The sequence below is a fragment of the Rhinolophus hipposideros genome (assembly GCF_964194185.1).
Source record: "Rhinolophus hipposideros genome assembly, chromosome: 1".
Taxonomy (NCBI): domain Eukaryota; kingdom Metazoa; phylum Chordata; class Mammalia; order Chiroptera; family Rhinolophidae; genus Rhinolophus; species Rhinolophus hipposideros.
Window position 1 is genome coordinate 56,898,733 of NC_138047.1, and position 18,279 is coordinate 56,917,011.

General features: G+C 41.1%; 1 protein-coding gene across 1 annotated transcript in view; it reads left to right on the forward strand.

Annotated features, from left to right (window-relative positions):
- Positions 1-18,279, forward strand: part of FRAS1 (Fraser extracellular matrix complex subunit 1) — a 423,267-nt gene that overhangs the window by 354,201 nt on the left and 50,787 nt on the right. Inside the window, exons 48-53 of the mRNA XM_081054857.1 lie at positions 7,765-7,889; positions 8,167-8,307; positions 9,901-10,128; positions 13,921-14,034; positions 15,883-16,033; positions 17,172-17,331. Coding sequence (XP_080910983.1) covers positions 7,765-7,889; positions 8,167-8,307; positions 9,901-10,128; positions 13,921-14,034; positions 15,883-16,033; positions 17,172-17,331 — 919 coding nt within the window. The remainder of the gene's footprint in view (positions 1-7,764; positions 7,890-8,166; positions 8,308-9,900; positions 10,129-13,920; positions 14,035-15,882; positions 16,034-17,171; positions 17,332-18,279) is intronic.

An 18,279-nucleotide genomic window follows, 5' to 3' on the forward strand; every position in this document is an offset into this window, starting at 1 on the left:
TTTCAAGTGTCCAATTCTATAATGCATCATCTGTATATTGCATTGTGTGCTCATCACCCCAAGTCTAGTCCCCCTCCGTCACCACATATCTGACCCCCTTTATGCAGGTGTTTTAAGAACTGTATAAACTTGGTGTCATAGTAGTTCAAAAGTACATTGGGTAAAAAGCTCATATCAGTGGCATTTAAGAGCACCCTTCAAAGATAGACTTTGGGCAGACAGAAATTGCATTGTTACAAGAGATGGGAACAGTGTGTGGGCACATTCAAAAAACAATGAGTGAGCCAGTTTAGCTACAGCATATACTCTGAAAATAATAGTAGATAGGGCTCCTGGATAGATAGAGACTTTATGGAAGGTCTTCAATGCTGGGATAAGTAATCCCTATGTATTTTGATAGGTGATAAGGAGTCACTTGCAGAATTTTGAGCAGGGAAAGGAAGTCTAATTTATCTAGTGTCCAACAAGATGAACCGGAAGAAAGAAAAAGGAGGCACTGACAATGGTTAGGAAGTTTCACATTTGGCCAGGCAGGAGCTAGTGAGGCTTCACCAGGGAGAGCAGGGGGCAGTAGTGGGAATAGTAAGATGAGAATAACGTAAGAAACGATACTTGGTACCTGGTAAGTATTCAATGAACAATAATTGGTTGAATAAAGGAAGGGGGGAAGGAAGGAAGGAAGGAAGGAAGGAAGGAAGGAAGGAAGGAAGGAAGGAAGGAAGGAAGGAAGGAAGGAAAGAAAGAAGGAATTAAAGAATTTCAGGGTGAGAACATATAGAACTTGGCAGCTGAATGGATGTGAGGAACAAGAGGCACTTGCTGAATAAACAATCTAAAGGGAGAATTGTATTTATTTCGTACATCATAGAGGCAGTGACAGCTTGCAGGCGATTTAGATCTTCATTGCTTTTTCTTGGATTTTAGGTTACAGGTTCTTCATTCAACCAGGGAAATAGCAAAACGAGAGAATTACTTGCCCTGATGGTACTCACCATCTAATGCAGGGAGTCAGACAGTAAACAAGCAACACATCATATGGTGATAGGTGTTAGGGGAAGAAATAAGGGCGTCACCAGGGTGCACAGGGAGCAAGGGGCTGAGGGAAGGCCTCCCTAATAATACGAGGACATGTGAGCAGAGATATGAAGAAGTGAGGGAGCCAGTCAAACTGATGGATGAGGAAAGAGCATTCCAGACAGAGGGATTGGCGTGTGTGAACAGCTGCGGAGAGATCAGGCAGGCAGATCACGTTCCAGACGCAGGAATACCAGTGTGCCTGCGGCAGAGTGAATGAGGGAGAGGGTGGTGGGAGATGAGCTTCCAGAAGTGGAGAGTGATGGGGAGGAGGAGGTGAGGTAGCCAGACCATGTCGGGGTCCACGGTAATGCTGGAGGAGGGAGTGTTGAGTGCATATGGTGGGAGGGCATGGAGAAGGATGGACAGATTGGCCAAAATCCCTAATGCAGATTAAAGCAGGTGGCCTGCCCTTTTGTCCCCAAATTCCTGGGGGAAGTATGCAGATCAGCACTGCTAAGACCTTGGCTGCATGAGATATTTGATAACTAATTCATGAGCTAATTGCTTCTGCCAGAATTCTGTCAGGGTGCTGATTGTATCTCTCCAAAGATGATTGTGTTGGGCAACTGCATGCACACTGTGCAGGGCTTTAAAAGGCTCTGAGCTTTATGCAAGGCACAGCCAGTACCTACCTGCTGGTAAGTCTCAGCCCTCTCTCTTTCCTGACCCCAGGCTGTATTGCATCCTGTGTAAAGCTGCTCCAAATTTGCCTTTTCTGTGTTTCCAGTCTCAGCCTTCATTGGGCTTAAATTCTGTCTGCCAGGAACAAGCCAGCACTCCTTAGGGAGCAACCCACAGGTGGTCACACTTCTCCCTTCCTTTGGGAAAGTGCCCTCCCCAAATAGGGAGCTGGCTTTCTCTACCTGGGAGGCTTCCTTCACCTGCCCTTTTCCACCAGGCTTGACTTCCTAATCTACATTGTCTCCCCGCTCCCACCATTGTTAATCAATCTGCTATTTCTAGTAACTCTAGGTAGACCAGATACAAGGACCCAGTCCCCACCCTATTATTCTCAGGGGCTCTTCCCCATTGCTACTAGGGCAGGGCTTTCCTGCCCCTCCCTCACCACCAAGCCTACACTGAGTCCTTTCTGTAGCATTTCATCAGCATTCTCTCCTTCCCTGTCTCCCCTAAATGAGACTGTTCTCCTGCATTTGATTCTTTTTAAATGTCAAAGGTCTCCCTGTAGAGGAAGTCCATGCTGATGACCGACCTATCATCCTCTCAAGGCAGCTGGCTACAGCTTAGCGAAGAGCAGCAGCGTCTCATCCCATTTGCCTCAGAGCAGGGGTGTCTCTGCCAGGAGCTGGGGTGGGGCAGGGGCCTGGTCTTTCTAAGGAGAGCAAAGCAACTTCTGTAGTGCAGGCACTGAGCTATTTCGGGACCAGATGCCTCTTGGAATGATCACTTGCCACCAGTGCTTACAGACATCCTCTTGATGGTTCAGTATGACGTGGACTTATTCTCACGCTGTCTTTCTTCTTCAGCCGATTATAGATTGTTCTCTTCAGATAGACAGGAAAATCGTGAAGGTCTTCTTTTCTTTCCCTGAGGAGATGTAGGGAGCCCTGTGCTTGTGCGAACTGTGCAGAGGACAGACAGACACGAGCCTCCTCCCACCGAGGAGAGTAACATGAGTGTCGAGTCCCATTTGTGCGCATTTCAAGGCTGAGGGGCCACACCCTCACATCAGAGATCCGAAAGACTTGGGAAATCAGAGTAAGGAATTAAATTATTAGGACAGAAGCTAAGCTGCTAGAATAAAGAGACTCCAAAACACAGTGCCTGAAACCAGACTTTTATTTTCGCTCACAGAAAAATCCAGAGGCCGGTGGCCCAGATGGCTGAGGTTGCTCCATGCTCCTCAGCATGAGGCTCCCCTTTCTGGCCCAACAACTACTGTAATTATTGTCATCCCCCAGCTAGCAGAAAGGGAGACAGTCCAGGGGAGCCCACATCCAGTTCTCTTTTTAGGGGTATTACTGGGAGAGCACACATCACTTTTGATCACATCCTAAGTGGGAAGAGCATAGTCACACAGAGCTGTGAGGCAGCTAGGAAGTGTAGGCCCTAACTGGGGATCCAGTTGCTCAGCTAATAGTCGGGGGTTATATTTTTAAAGTAGGGGAGAAGTAATGTTGGCATATAGCAATCTCTAGCACAGCACTGGTTCTCCCCTCCATCAGACTTTTATTGAGTCACTGCTGCAGGAGAAAAGTTATATTTTAGACGGGGCACCATGTTTCCCCGAAAATAAGACCGGGTCTTATATTAAGTTTTGCTCCAAAAGATGCATTAGGGCTTATATTCAGGGGATGTCATCCTGCAAAATCATGCTAGGGCTTATTTTCTGGTTAGGTCTTATTTTCGGAGAAACACGATAGACATGTAAACAAATGTATGCAAATGTGTTTCAGTAGCTATGACAGCAACATGACAGAGGACAGTGGGAGCCAAAGGGCACTGAGTTCCGCCGAAGAGAGGGGTTGGGTGAGTCAGGAAAGACTTCCCGGAGGTGATGCTTGAGCAAAGCTATCTTTGGTTTTCTCTGTATCTCAGTATTGTGACAGCAGCAAAGATAGAATGCACCTAGTGCCTTAGCTTAGTTCTCCCTGAGAGCAGAGGTGCGTGAGCCTGTGAGGGCTGCTATAACAAGGGACCATGGGCTGTGCAGCTTATACAACAGAAGTGCATTGTCTCACAGGTCTGGGGGCTGGAAGTCTGAGATCAGGGTGTTGGCAGGGTTGGTGCCTTCTGAGGGAAGGCTCTCTTTCCGTGGCTTGTAGGTGGCCATCTTTCTGTTCACATGGCGTTCTCTCCATATGTATATAGCTGTGTCGAAATTTCCCCTTTTATAAGGACAATAGTCATATTGGATTAGGACTTACCCTAACGACCTCATCTTAACTAACTACCTCTGCAATGATCCTGTTTCCAAATAATGTCACATTGTGAGATACTGAGGATTAGAACTCCAACATGTGAATTTGGAGGTGGGGAGGGAGATACAATTTGGCCCATAACAGGAGGATTTGAAGAAAATCTGAAGCAGAAAAGCTGAGCGCCTCCCAGCAGAGCTGGAGGGGGACACAGAGTCATCCCATAGCCATGCTGGAAGTAGGAGGGCCAAGGCAATCTCCTCACTTCCTCTTAGGAAGGCAGTTTCTTCAAAGATGCTTTATTCCCACACCATTTCCCTGACCTGGACTGAACTTTCTGTAACGTGTTGGCCTTCCAGGAGAATTGGAAAACCTGACAGGGTTAATGTGGGTCTCCAGAATACTACCAGATACATAGTTTAGTCAGCAGGTTGCTGACTGCAAACACCTTTGATGGGATTAAAAGCCTTTAAAATATTTCAAACTGTAACTACCTGGTGTATCAGCTATAGGGACAATATGTTAAGAAAGACCATCTTGCTGGCAAGTGAGTAGCAGAAGTCTTCCAATGCCCAATTAGCAAAGGCTAAAACTGAAGGGACAAAAGTGTATAGAGATTGAAAATCTATCCTCAGTAGGGCTTCTTAGATATCGATTACAGTGAATGAAGTAAATTCATTCACCAAACAGGTTTTGAGTACTTACTGTGTGCCAGGCACTATTCTAGTTGCATGTTAGTGAAGAAGCCACAAAAATACTTGTCCTCTTGGAGCTTACATTCTAGATGCAGCTGGTTACCTTCTGGCACTTAATTATGGTTATCACATAAATGATAAATACTCCATCAAGATCAGTATTTCACAGAAGAAAGAGGTCATAATCCATAAAGTATTGTATAAAAAATAATTCAATTCACAAATATTACGATGTGATATTTCAGTGGTAAATCTATGAGTGGTTTTGTGATTCTTTACTATTCTGTACACTTCACATTTTCTCTAATAGGCATGTATTGCTTTTATGTTGGAAAAAAATAAAGATAAGGGTGATATCCAAGAGGCTCCTCTAGACTGAAAGGGCTAGATGAGTTTTACAAAAGGTACTCCTAGCAGGCCTAAACTTCAGAGTGCCAGTCCCAGCTCGTTCCTTGTATTAGCTGCATGACCTTGGATAGGTCACATTGCTTTTCTAATTGTATTACAGTATCATAATCTATAAAAAAAAAAATGGAGGTAATATGCCAACCTTGACTTTCCAGAGTTGTTAAAAGGTAAAATCTAATATATTCAAAAGCAAGCCTGAAACAGTATTCTGCGCTTGGTAGGTGTTCAATGTTTTCTAGAATGAATTGGGAAAGGCCCACTAAGACAAAGCCTGGAGCTGTCATGCACTGATGGTGGAAACAAAAAGTGGTGCTACCACTTTGGAAAATACTTTGTCAGTTTTTTAAAAAGCATACACCTAACATATATTCTAGCCATTCCACTCTTAGAGATTTATCCAAGAAGAATGAAAACTTAAGTCTATACAAAGACTTGTGCACATAGCACAAGTTGGAGGCTATTTGTAATAGCCTCCAACTACAAAAACCTGAATGTCCATCAACAATTGAATTGATAAACAAACTATGATATATCCACACAACAGAATGTTGCACAGCAATAAAAAGGAATGAAATATTAATGCATGCTACAATATGGATGAACTGTAAAATAATTATGTGAAGTGAAAGAAATCAAGCATAAAGTAGTACATTCTGTATGATTCTATTTATTAAAAAATTAGAGAAAATGCCAACTAATCTATAATGACAGAAACAATTCATTTATTGTTTTGGGATAGGGTAGGATAGAAGGATTACAAAGCGTCCGCTGGAAAATTTTGGAGTGATAATATTTTGGTTGAGGTGATGGTTTCATGGATGTGCCAAAGTTTATGAAATTGTACACTTTAAATATGTGTAACTTATTATATGTCAATTTCTTCTCAATAAAAATGTTTTTAAAAAATCAATTCCAGTGCTTCCTTCCCAAGAGGAAGGAAAAAAATCTATCACCTTTCTCAGTCAGTCTTAGACTCTCATAAAGAGAACAGAGAATTAGGTAATCAGTGGATTGTGAGAATTCAGACAAGTATTTCCCCATGTGCTCTAAGGATGGATTCACAGCAGGGAGAGATTTAAAATTCTCACTGCAGCCAGTCTGAAGTTATTAAGTTTTTAAAGAATGGTATGGATTTCCATCCAGAGCCAAAGAAAAAAGCTGTCAGATGGGGGCTACATTTTTTGCCTGTCAAGAGCTGATGTAGCAAGCACAGAAATATAAAATGTCTCATCAAAAAATTAATGTCCCAATATCAGTAGGCTATTGTATTTGGGTGACAAATTTTAGATGATAAAGAGAGATATAAATGTAAACCATGTGGGTCAATTTTTTTTTTATTTTTTATTTTTTAGATAAAGCAGTGATACTGGTATCACAGTCAAAGTAAAATCTGTTTGGGTTTATTGTTTGTTTTTTTACAGAGAAGCTGAACTTGTTTTGCCAGGATTAACAACGACAAATGATAAATCCCAGGCAGCAGCAAAGGAATTTCAGGACCAAACTAAGGGATTAGATTAAATGGATTAATATCCCAATACCCACATCAGAAAGAGGAAATTTGTGCTGAGGGACTAAAAGATATGATTCTGTTTCAGTCTTGGCTGGTACCAGAGAATAATCCCAGAGTCCTAGGATGGAAGCAAGAATTCTGTGCTAAATGTTGTTTTGGACATCTGAAAACATGATGTTATTCACTTGTGGGATACTTTCACATTATTCAAAATCACTAATTTCTTTTTCTTTTTTTTTTACTTTTAAAACAACTGAAAAAAAAATGTAACATGTTTTCAATCATGTTAAAAAATACTGGATTCTAGGTCGTTTTAGAGTTGATATAAAATGAGTGCCCAAAGCCCAAAGTCATACAATAAGGTTTGTTACTGCTAACCAGGCTAACGTAGTATATGAGAAGCTAGAATCGTTGCTTTTGAAAGGGATCCTTTCTTTTTCTTTTTTTTTTTTATTTTTACATCCCTCACACCGTGAACCCCCCTCCCCCCATCCACCACCACCCCGACCTCACACCGAGCCATCACATTATACACATAAAATTATAGTTGGCATTCATTAATGTCCAGCCTCTGGTGTACAATGCCATGACCAGGCATCCACAGCATTGAAAGGGATCTTTTAAGAGAGAGAGTTGAAAGAGACCTTGAAGAATACCCAATGCAATTATGAAGGCTGGGGATGGCTCGCCAATCACAGAAACAAGGCTATGTTTAGCCAAGCCCTGTGAGTCCAGTGTTCAAAAGCTATACCATATTAAAAATTATACAGTATTAAAAATTATACAATATTAAACATTGGGGCAAGTTTTCAGAAAGGACTATGAGGCTATGGGGGAATATAAAATTTGAGAGAGAAGAGTTTAGAGAACAAAGCGATGGTTCTACCTTGTACAGATTTGACCTGCATACATAAACCCCAACAGAGAAGACAGTAACATTTATTGATCACCTGCTGTTGGCTTCGCACATAGTGGAAGACTAGATAATTAAGTTAACATGGGCTCCCACGGAACATATGCCATTGTAGGGGAAAAAATACACAAACAACTCTAACACAACGTCTTAGGGAGAAGCACATAAATGCTAAGAGAAAAATACGAAGGACTCTCTGGTGAGAGTATGACATTGCCCTCGCCTTAGAAGTATGGCTAGCACTTTGGCATCCTGTTTGTTTCTTTCCTCCCCCTCTGCTAGGTATCCAGATTAGTTCCTTTACTCAAGCTGACCTGACATCACGGAACATTCAGTATATCCACTCCAGTGAGTCCGAGGAACATTCAGATGCCTTCAGTTTTACGCTGTCGGATGGAGTCAATGAGGTAGGTGAGAAACTTGATTCCCTCCTTGGATGGGTGTTGATTCAGAGCAGTCTTCTTTGAAATATACAGAGTTACTGGTCCTATGAGGGCTTCATGTTCCTCTGCTCGCAGCCAAGGATAGAGGCAACTTCTGACAGCCCCTCGGGCTCTTGCCCAAGAGAACTCACTTTTGGGTGCCTGCCAGGAATGGTGTAACTGGGAAAGTAGAGGGCACCCACCTACTACTCCTGTGGGTGCTGGGGACAGGTGTCCCACCTGCACTTTTCTGTCATTGTAGGTGACTCAGACTTTCCATATCACTCTTCGCCCTGTGGATGATTCGCTGCCCATGGTACAGAGCTTGGGGATGCGGGTACAGGAGGGCGTGAGGAAGACCATCACAGAGTTTGAGCTCAAGGCGGTAGATGCAGACACAGAGGTAAGAGTGGCTTCTCTGGCTGAATGAGAGGCTGATCAATCTGCTGGCAGAGGTTGCTTTATGACTGTGTATCCTAAAGAGAGGGCAGAGTGATGAGGGTAGTACAACTATCCTTGAAGGATTAAAAACCCGAAGAGACCCACAACCTTCTGGAAAAGAGAAACAAATACATTTATGATCAAACTGTTTTTTAAACCCTTCCTGAAACCCTAAATACATTCACCTTTTCCCCTGATTGCATATAACATTCCTTTTAACATGCTGAATTTTTTCACAATTTATAGAAAATGAGGTGAATGACATTTTACCCAGTGTTTTTATTATTCCTTATTAGCGTGAACAAGGATTTTCAGCACCTATACATGTTTCCCTTCTTTTTACCTCCTTCACTCAGACTTCTCTGGGTGACAGCAAATTATTACAATTGAGCATCCCCAAAGAACTAGGCGTTATAAAGCAAAACAGGGCATGTACACACAGAACTCTTATTCTTGTGATGCTGTCAGGCATAATTTAGCTCCCATAAAAAAGTACCACAGCATTTATTAATTAGTTCTGTGTACACACGACCCTGTGCAGCAGCATTGATTCATTCATTTATTCTTTCAGCAAATATTGATGACCTACTAGTGCCAGCCTGAGCTCTAGATGCTAAAAACAAAGCTGTGAGCAAAATGCATAAAGTTCCGGCCTTAGGGAGATTTCAACCTTTGCTTAGGGGAGCAGACAATAAAGAAAGAAAGAACATAGAATATCCTGTCAGATATGGTAAGTGCTATGTGTAAAAGTAAAGCCAGAAAAAGGAGATAGAGATTTATAGGTGTGCTGTTTGAGACAGCGTGCAGGGAAGGCTTCTCAGAGGACCAGAGTTACCGTGAAGTAAGGGAGTAAGCTACACAGCCATCTGGGAGCATTGCTGTCCGGGCAGAAGTGCCGGAAGTGCCACGGCCCTGTGCTCACGTTTGGGATCTTTGAGTTATAAGAGGCCCAGAGTCTGGAAGGCAGTGAGCAAGCAGGAAAGGAAGAGTGGGCCCAGCAAGAAGTCCTGGGACCACATCACAGAGGCCTCTTTGGCCCAGGTCAGGCCTTTGCATTGTATTCTAAGTTGCTGGGAAATCACTGGAAAGTCTTGAGCAGGGTTTTCTACCTCTTTATTTTTCCTTCTGTGTGTTACCCTAGAAGCAGCAATTAGAAATGGGAAATTAACTTCCATTCTGATGCATATGGGATTCTGTATATGAGTTTGGGGAAAGTGGTAGGAGATGATTGAAAGGAAATAATAGTTTTAAAAAGTCTGGTTCCTATCATCCTGATAGCAGTTAAAGATTCAAGTTTTCCCGTGACCCTCAAAAGACAAATTTAAATGTCTTAGTCTTACAACTAAAGTTACTAGAATACAAGTCCAATGGTAGTAACCAATATAATTTCTCTCTCTCCTTCGCTTTATTTTTGGTATTTATAAAGAAAATGCAGTCCTTATGATATAAGTGTTGGCTACCTTTGACCACCTGTTGGCCTTCACTCCCTTATCTGGTTTCTCTTACAAACTTCCCTTCTCCTCTTGCTTTTTTTCTTTTTTAACCTGCTTGACAGGCTGAGTCTGTCACGTTCACCATCGTGCAGCCCCCACGCCATGGCACCATCGAGCGAACCACCAACGGCCAGCATTTCCAGCACACCTCCACCTTCACCATGGAAGACATCTACCAGAACCGGGTCAGCTACAGCCATGATGGCAGCAACTCCCTCAGAGACTGGTTCACCTTCACTGTTGCTGATGGAACAAATCCTTTCTTTATTATTGAGGAAGGAGGGAAAGAGGTAAGGGTGAAAACAACAGAGAGGGAGGTGCAGCAAAGCATGCCAAAGGTTGTGGAGAGACACAACAGGTCATGTTTAGGCCAAGGATAGCATTGTTTGAGTTCTTATTCTGTCACTAAGGAATGGGCCTTAGGCAAATTACTTACCTTCTCCAAGCCTTAACTTTTCATCTGTAAAATGGGTACAATAATAATCACCAGCTTCAATTAGTCTAAGGATCAATGGAGGTAATCCACATAAAGTACTTAACACTATTGGCAAATTGTGAACACTTTCAATAGAAGGTGATAGTTACTGTTATTATTACTATTATTCCTCCTTCCCTTTTTGCTCACCCTATATTCCTTTCATTTTTCTTTCATCTTTTTTTTCAGTGATATTATATGGTTCTAGATAGTTTTTCTCTCTTATGTGTCCCCTTAGCCAGCCAGAGTTTCTCAGTCTCATGAAGAAGAACAATGGTTAAAATGACATTTGCATCCTACAGACGCTGATTTAAATTCTAACTGTCACTTACTGGCTGAGTGTCTTCATAGGTCATTTAACCTTTCTAAGCCTCAGCTTTCCTATATGTAAAATGGGGATGATATCTACCCTTGTGATGTACATAAAGCTCTTAGCCAGTGCCTTCCACAGGAAACACAAGAAGCATCCAATAAACTGTGGCTGTAATCACCATCTCTTTCATCATTTTAGGACCAGCATGTGAAACAGGTAAAGATGCTTTTCTCTTGAGGTTATGCAGCCATCAAGCTTTACATCCTTCAGAGAATTGCTCCCTTCTGATATCGAAGTGTCTGGAAGAAACATTAAGACAGCCCCTCTACACCCTCCCTTGCCATCTTTACTCATTTCCTCATTCCTTAGCCAGATCTCCTGCAGTCCCAAAACCCTCCCGTGGGAATAACGGCAACCCTGGTAAAAGGTAGGCCTGTGGATACACCTACATCTCACACATCTGTGTCTGACTTGGCAGAAGCAATTTTAGTGAGCTACATAATCACACCCTACCGTACTGCCAGGATAATCAAAGGGTCATCTTCTCGGTCCTGCAGAGTTCCTTCCCGACTTTGATGATGAATGGGAACGATTGCTTTCTGGAAGAAATATCCTCCTGCTTCCTTTAGAGACAGCCAGCCTGTGAGAAGGTCATTCTCAGTTGGCTGAGGTGTCAGTGGAATGGCTCTTGGGATTTCCCTGCAATTTCCGTGTCTGCACGGCATCACCACCTGGCAGCTCATCACTTTTATTTGTTCTCTCCCAGATTGTAGCTGCTCCCCAGTTAGTTTGACTTTCAGAAGAGAAAAAAGATTTCAGGATAAATCAGTAAGGGGGCTACCTCTCTGATAAATGTAAAAGGTCACGGTGGGTCTCTGGAGAACCGTGTTATTTTAAAAATGAAAATAATTTAGAAGGAGGGTTGTAGAAATGGAAACGCCAGCATCTGCTGCCCTGTGTGCCAGCTTGCCTTATCGTCTCAGAAACAGTGAGGTGCTGAGTCACACTCAACATGCATGTGTGTATGTGTATCTGTGTAAAAATGAAATTATAAACCAAAATGTATTTTTACTATTCACCATCATTCTTTTATTCTTGATTTTTTCTACCTCTTTTCCCCATATGGACTGTTCTGGTTAAAAAGAAAGGAAGGACCTGGACACACACATGCAAAGAAATGAAGCTGGACCACCTCCTTACACCATATACAAAAATAAATTCAAAATGGCTTAAAGACTTAAATGTAATGGCTTAAATGTAAGATCTGAAACCATAAAATTCCTAGAAGAAAATATAGGAAGAAACTTCACAGTCATTACCTGGAGTAAGATTTTCACTGATATATCCCCTCGCACAAGGGAAATAAGAGAAAAAATTAATATGTGGGATTACATCGAACTAAAAAGTTTTTTCCATCAATAAAACAAAAAGGGATCCTACTGAATGGGAAAAGATATTTGCCAAAGATATATCTGATAAAGGGTTAATATCACAAATCTATAAAAAAAACTCACTCAATTCAACTCCAAAAAAACAAACAACCCAATTAAAAAATGGGCAGAGGACATGAAGAGACATTTTTCTAAAAAGGCCATACAGATGGCAAACAGACATATGAAAAAATGCTCAACCTCACTAACCATCAAAAAATTGCAAATAAAAACCACAATGAGATACCACCTCACCCCAGTCAAAATGGCTATCATCAATAAATCAACAAACAACAAGTGCTGGCGCGGATGTGGAGAACAGGGAACCCTTGTGCACTGTTGGTAGGACTGCAGATTGGTGCAACCTCTATGGAAAACAGTATGGAGGTATCTCAAAAATCTGAAAATGGAACTATGTTATGATCCAGCAATTCCACTCCTAGGTATCTATCCGGAGAAATCCAAAACTCTAATTAAAAAAACTTCATGCTCTCCTATGTTTATTGCAGCACTATACACAATAGCCAAGACATGGAAACAACCGAAATGCCCATCGGTAGATGACTGGATTAAGAAACTGTGGTACATTTATACAATGGAGTATTACACAGCCATAAAGAAGAAAGAAATCTTACCATTTGCAGCAACATGGATGGACCTAGAGAACATTGTGTTAAGTGAAATAAGTCAGACAGAGAAAGACAAGTACCATATGATCTCATTTATATGTGGAATCTAAAGAAAAGAATAAGTGAATGAACTAATCAGAAACAGTTTCGGCAACAAAGAGGAAAAACTGAGGGTTGCTAGATGGGCGGGGGTGGGGAAAGGGGGAAGGTAAGGGGATTAGAAAACAGTGGGTAACCACAAGATGGCCACGAGGTTTTGAAAATTAATTTGGGGAATGTAATCAATAATGTTGTAAAGATTTTGTAGAGTATCCAATGGACACTTGTCTCATTAGGGAGACCACCTCAGGGATGATGTAGATGCCTAATCACTGCACTGTATACCTGAAGCTGAAGCTGAACAATAATGAATGTCAATACAAGTTTGTGTGTGTGTGTGTGTGTGTGTGTGTGTGTGTGTGTGTGTACTTACAAGAAACGGAGTACAGCATTAGGAATAGAGACAGTGGAAATGTAATAGCTGTGTGCGATGTCAGAGGGGTAGTGGATGGGGGGCGATGTCAGAGGGATAGTGGATGGGGGAGGGAGGTTCAACAGTTTGAGGGATATAAATGATAAACGTCTAAGTATTACTTTGTCTTGTGCACCTGAAACTAAAAAAAAAACAAACGAAAAAAAAGCGAAGGGAAGGGAAGGGAAAGGAAGGGAAGGGAAGGGAAGGGAAGGGAAAGGGGAAGGGAAGGGAAGGGAAAGGAAAAGAAGGGAAAGGAAGAAAAGAGAAATCAAGTCTCTTCCCATGAAACCTCTTTTTACATCTGGCAGAATTCCAACTGGTGACTTTGACATTAACATTTTCATAATGATTTTTGTCTGCCTCTCAGGAAAATTTTAACAAGACTTGTTGAAAGAAAAATATTTTGTTTATTGTTTCACCTCAGGGAAACATTGAAGTCTACTAAAGAACGTGTAGATGTGTGAAAGTCAAATTTCACAGCAGGTGAAATTCCAGCAAGAGTGCTACTTGTTTCTTGCTTTTCTTCTCATATTGTTCCCATTTTATCAATCAGCATTCTCCCTTAAGCCTCATGCCAAGTGGTGATAAGTAATGGAAACTGGCTCAGTTGCCCATTCTGAAGTGTCAGCTGATTTCAGGGATTCCAGCTTTGTAGGTCCTGGACCTGACATGTTTCAGATGTCTGTGAAAGATTAATTATCTTTTTTGGCTTCCCCCACAGATTATGACAGCAGCACCTCAGCAGTTCCAAGTAGATATTCTCCCAGTAGATGATGGCACCCCGAGAATTGTTACCAACCTAGGACTCCAATGGCTGGAGTATATGGATGGCAAGGTAAGGCCTTTCCATCTGCCACATTCACATTGACCAACTTGGGCAATAGCCTTATGCATGACAATAAATTATGAACAGAATCTGAGCTCAGCTCATGTTTATTCTTCCCTAAGTGAGCCGAGTTTGATTAGGATTGTACATAGTTTAAGATGTTCTTATAAAATGGCTCCCAAAATATAATAGTGTAAAGAAAATAGCAGTTTATTTTTTCTCACATAAAGGATGGAAGTAAGTAAGTCGACTAGAACTCCACATGACCTTCAGACATGGCAGATTCCTTCTATCTTATTGTTCTGCCATCCCTGGGTTGTTGCTGGTGACTGGAGCCAAGGGAAGAGGACAAACAGAGAAGTAGAGGGCAAGAAACTTCATTTTAAGCAAGTGGTACAGAAATTAAACACATCATTTGCACTCATATTATTCTAGTAAGAAATTGGCCACATGGCCCCGTCTGCTGCGTGGGAGACTGGAAAATAGAGCCTATAGCTGGGCAGCGAGGTGCTCAGCTGAAACTTTGTTAACTAGAAGGGGAGGATGGATTTGGAGAAACATATGGAAACACCATAAATGGGAAGGAAATATTTTTGAAAATGAGTGTCCTCAAAGGAATTCTACTTTAGAAATTTCTTTTTCCTTCTTCTAAATCTCAATTTGGTCGTTTTCAGATATGGCATAATTCTCACCTGGTAACAACATATCAAGCATTAAATCTCCATCCCCACCCAAACTCACACAGTTCTTCATTTCAGTTTGAGAAATAATTTCTTAATTTTGTGTGTGGTATTCCCTCTAAGATGTGGATTTTCTCATTTCCATGGAGCTGATTAGTTGGTTATGTAGCCATACCTTGGAGATATTGTGGGTTTAATTCTAGATTACTCACTCAAGCGAGTACTGCAATAAAGAGAATCATAATCTTTTTGCTCATGGAAGGTTGTATCTTCAATTTGTAAAAAACACAATATTTGTGAAGTGCAATAGCATAAAGCACAATAAAATGAGATCTGCCTGTAAATACAGCTGTTGTACTGTAGCTTTCCACTGAACGAATTGGGATTTTTTTAAATATACGAAACAAAATCAGTGAAAACTCCTTTTGTGCCCTATTTAATTTTTTGTGTCTTATTCAGAACCATCCCATTCTCTTCTTGACACTCTCCAATTGGTTTCCTACTTCCCATTCCTTCCCTACTGCAGTGATTCTTACGAAAGTCACCAATGATCTCTATTTTGCCAAATCCAAAGGTCACTTACGTGTCCTTATTTTAGCATTTAAAATGTTGACCAGGCCTTTTGTTTTCTCTCAGACCTTTGCTTTCACTAAATCTTTGTTCAATGAGTGAATGAGTGAATTAAAATTTATCCCATATATTTGAGCAATATTAGGGTATCATAAATTTATCTTACTTAATTGCAAGAATTGCACTTGACTCCCGTAAGATATAAAATGGCCATCTTCCCTGTACTGTATCATTCATTCAAAGTTCCAACCTTTTTTAAAGCCCAAATTCAAATTCCACCACCTCAAATCCCTTTCTCCCCAATTCAGATGGAATTCAATCTCTTCCTCTCCCGAAAAGTGTATAACACTCGTTTAGTATCTCTCGTTAAAGCTCTTGCCACAACTACCTTGCTCACGAGCCTTTCATGCCCAGTGAAGTATGAGCACATCAAGAGCATAGACTGGCATGTTTTCTATCCTCATATCCTCTTCAATAATGACACAGTTTCCTATGCAGTAAATACACTCCCTAAATCATTGTTCAACTGAATTAAATCTGAGTCACGGGGTCTTGTTCTTGCTTTATTCCCACATCAGGAAGTAAATTTAATGGGTTTCTATTCCAGGCTACCAACTTGATCACCAAGAAGGAACTGCTGACCATGGACCCGGACACGGAGGACCTGCAACTTGTCTACGAGATTACAAGGGGCCCCAAGCATGGCTCCGTGGAGAACAAGCTGTGGCCTGGAAGAGCTGCTGTGACTTTCACGCAGGGTGGGCATTTGGAGAACCAAGGAATGGGAGGAATCTATTCTCTCCCTACCTCTCTGATCTTTCTCACAAGCACTTCCAGCTTCTCACCCCTAAGTAGCCTATTTGCAAACAAATATATCTTGTAGTGTCTACCATTCAACCTGGGAATTTTCCTTCTCCTGATTTGTTTGCCTGTTACACTGAATTTTGGCAATACAAAAAAAAAAAAAAAACAAAAAACAAAAAAAAAAAACAAAGCAAAACAAAAACCACATCATTACCATGCTTCCTCAGCTCCCAAATTGCTTTTGGCTTTGGCCAGGTTTTCTGGAAGGAAATCACATGATACTGCTTGGTTTCCTATTTAAAAAAAAAAAAATCAAAACCAGCCACCCGACTTTATGAAAGATCTGTGAACCTGTGTGGTTTACTTTTTGTTCTCTAGAGTTATGGAATTTTTTTTTTTTTTTAGTCTTCAGCAAAGAAATTAAAATCAACATGGGTAAATTGCTCAACAGGAATATTTTCCTGTTTTGGATCATATCAAATAGAGTACTTTGTATTTTAGTTGCTTATAAGCTTTTTTACAGTCTCCTAGACTTCCTTTGAGAATAGACCTGATTGGGAGGAGTCACTGCAAAACTGGATCTTATAAGTTATATGCCATATTTGCTTTTACTCCTTAACCTCTGTCTTATGTGCTCTTCTGCTCCATTTTTTCTGTGCCTCGTATATGGGCTGTTTTAATCCAACCCCCAGCTTTTCTTAGTAACATCTACCTTCCAAAGAACCTTATTTAGAAGGTAGTGTGGGCATGAGCATATATACACAGAGGATGAGGTTGGAGACTTGTCTCTGTCATTTCTCAGATTTGTCTCTAACATGCCATAGACATTTATTAAAGTGCTTTTTTGCCAGGACCCTGGAATTCTCATTTTACAACAGCATAAGAGCAACCTTTTGTAACACATAGCAATAGGATCTTATTCTTAAATCTGGCAGGAACATTTAATTTTAAGACTACTATCCCTTTTTGTTCTTGGGAAAACGAGTTCTGTCTGTGACCCATTAGAAGAATACACGGGTGTGTTGGTGTGGGAATCTCTGAGACTGTTTTTTACAGCCATGGGCTAATTCACGGTATATTTTTTTCTCACAGAGGACGTGAACTTGGGCTTGATTCGTTATGTGTTGCATGAGAAGAAGATCCGTGACATGATGGATAGTTTTCAGTTTCTGGTGAAAGACAGTAAGCCCAATGTGGTCCGTGACAATGTCTTCCATATCCAGTGGTCCCTCATCAGCTTTCAATACGCCAGGTACAAGTGTTAGGGTGTGTTCTTTCTTGAGAAATGAATTGGGCAAGCAGAGGAAATCAGGAGGAAGCACCCTGTGGCTCAGCGCTAGTCGTCTGATGACACTGGTGTTGATAACAACAATAAAAAAATAATAATCACACCAAATATTTTTTTTTAATTATAGTTGGCATTCATTATTGTTTAGCTTCTGGTGTACAGTGCCATGGTCAGGCATCCACAGTATCCCTGAACACACCAAATATTTTTGACTTCCATATGGACCAGGCACTGTACTGTGTACTTGACCTACTCACCTTGTTTAATAATTGGAATTATGAGATGAATATTATGATTGCCCCTGCAACAACAAAGCAATAGAGACAGAAAGAAGTTAAGTAACTTGCCTGAAGTTGTATAGCTAATCACTAATAAAACCAGGATTTAAGCCCAGTGATTTTAACTATTGTGATTTACTGCCTCTCCTGCAAGTGTTTTTTGCGTCTGTCTCCCAGTTTCAGAAGATAATCCAGTAGTAATCCAATCTTATAGGGAAATAATGTACATTCGTGTTTTGCCAATAATCACTGGCCCACTATAATGCCATCTTTGCCTTACTGCTACATTCTCTCTGTTCTCAAGTTCATTGTCTCCTCCTAGCTCCTTTGGTGTTCATAGGATTGTATACTTTTAGGGGCAAATACATAGCTTGATGCAGACAGCTTTTTTAGATGTTTTCGTGGTCTGTTGGGGAGTTGAAGAGGCGAGCAGAGAGGCACCGACTAGTAAAGCTGGGCAAGCACAGTGCTGATTTTAGAGGTTAAATGATAACTAAGATTATAATTTTTGTGGGGGAAAAAACTTTAAATCTACATTTCAGAGACTCAGTATTCTAAGAAATCAACTTCATGATAAGTCAGATGAAAATTAGAACTTGGGAGAAAAAAAGGAAAACATGAAAATTTGATTTCA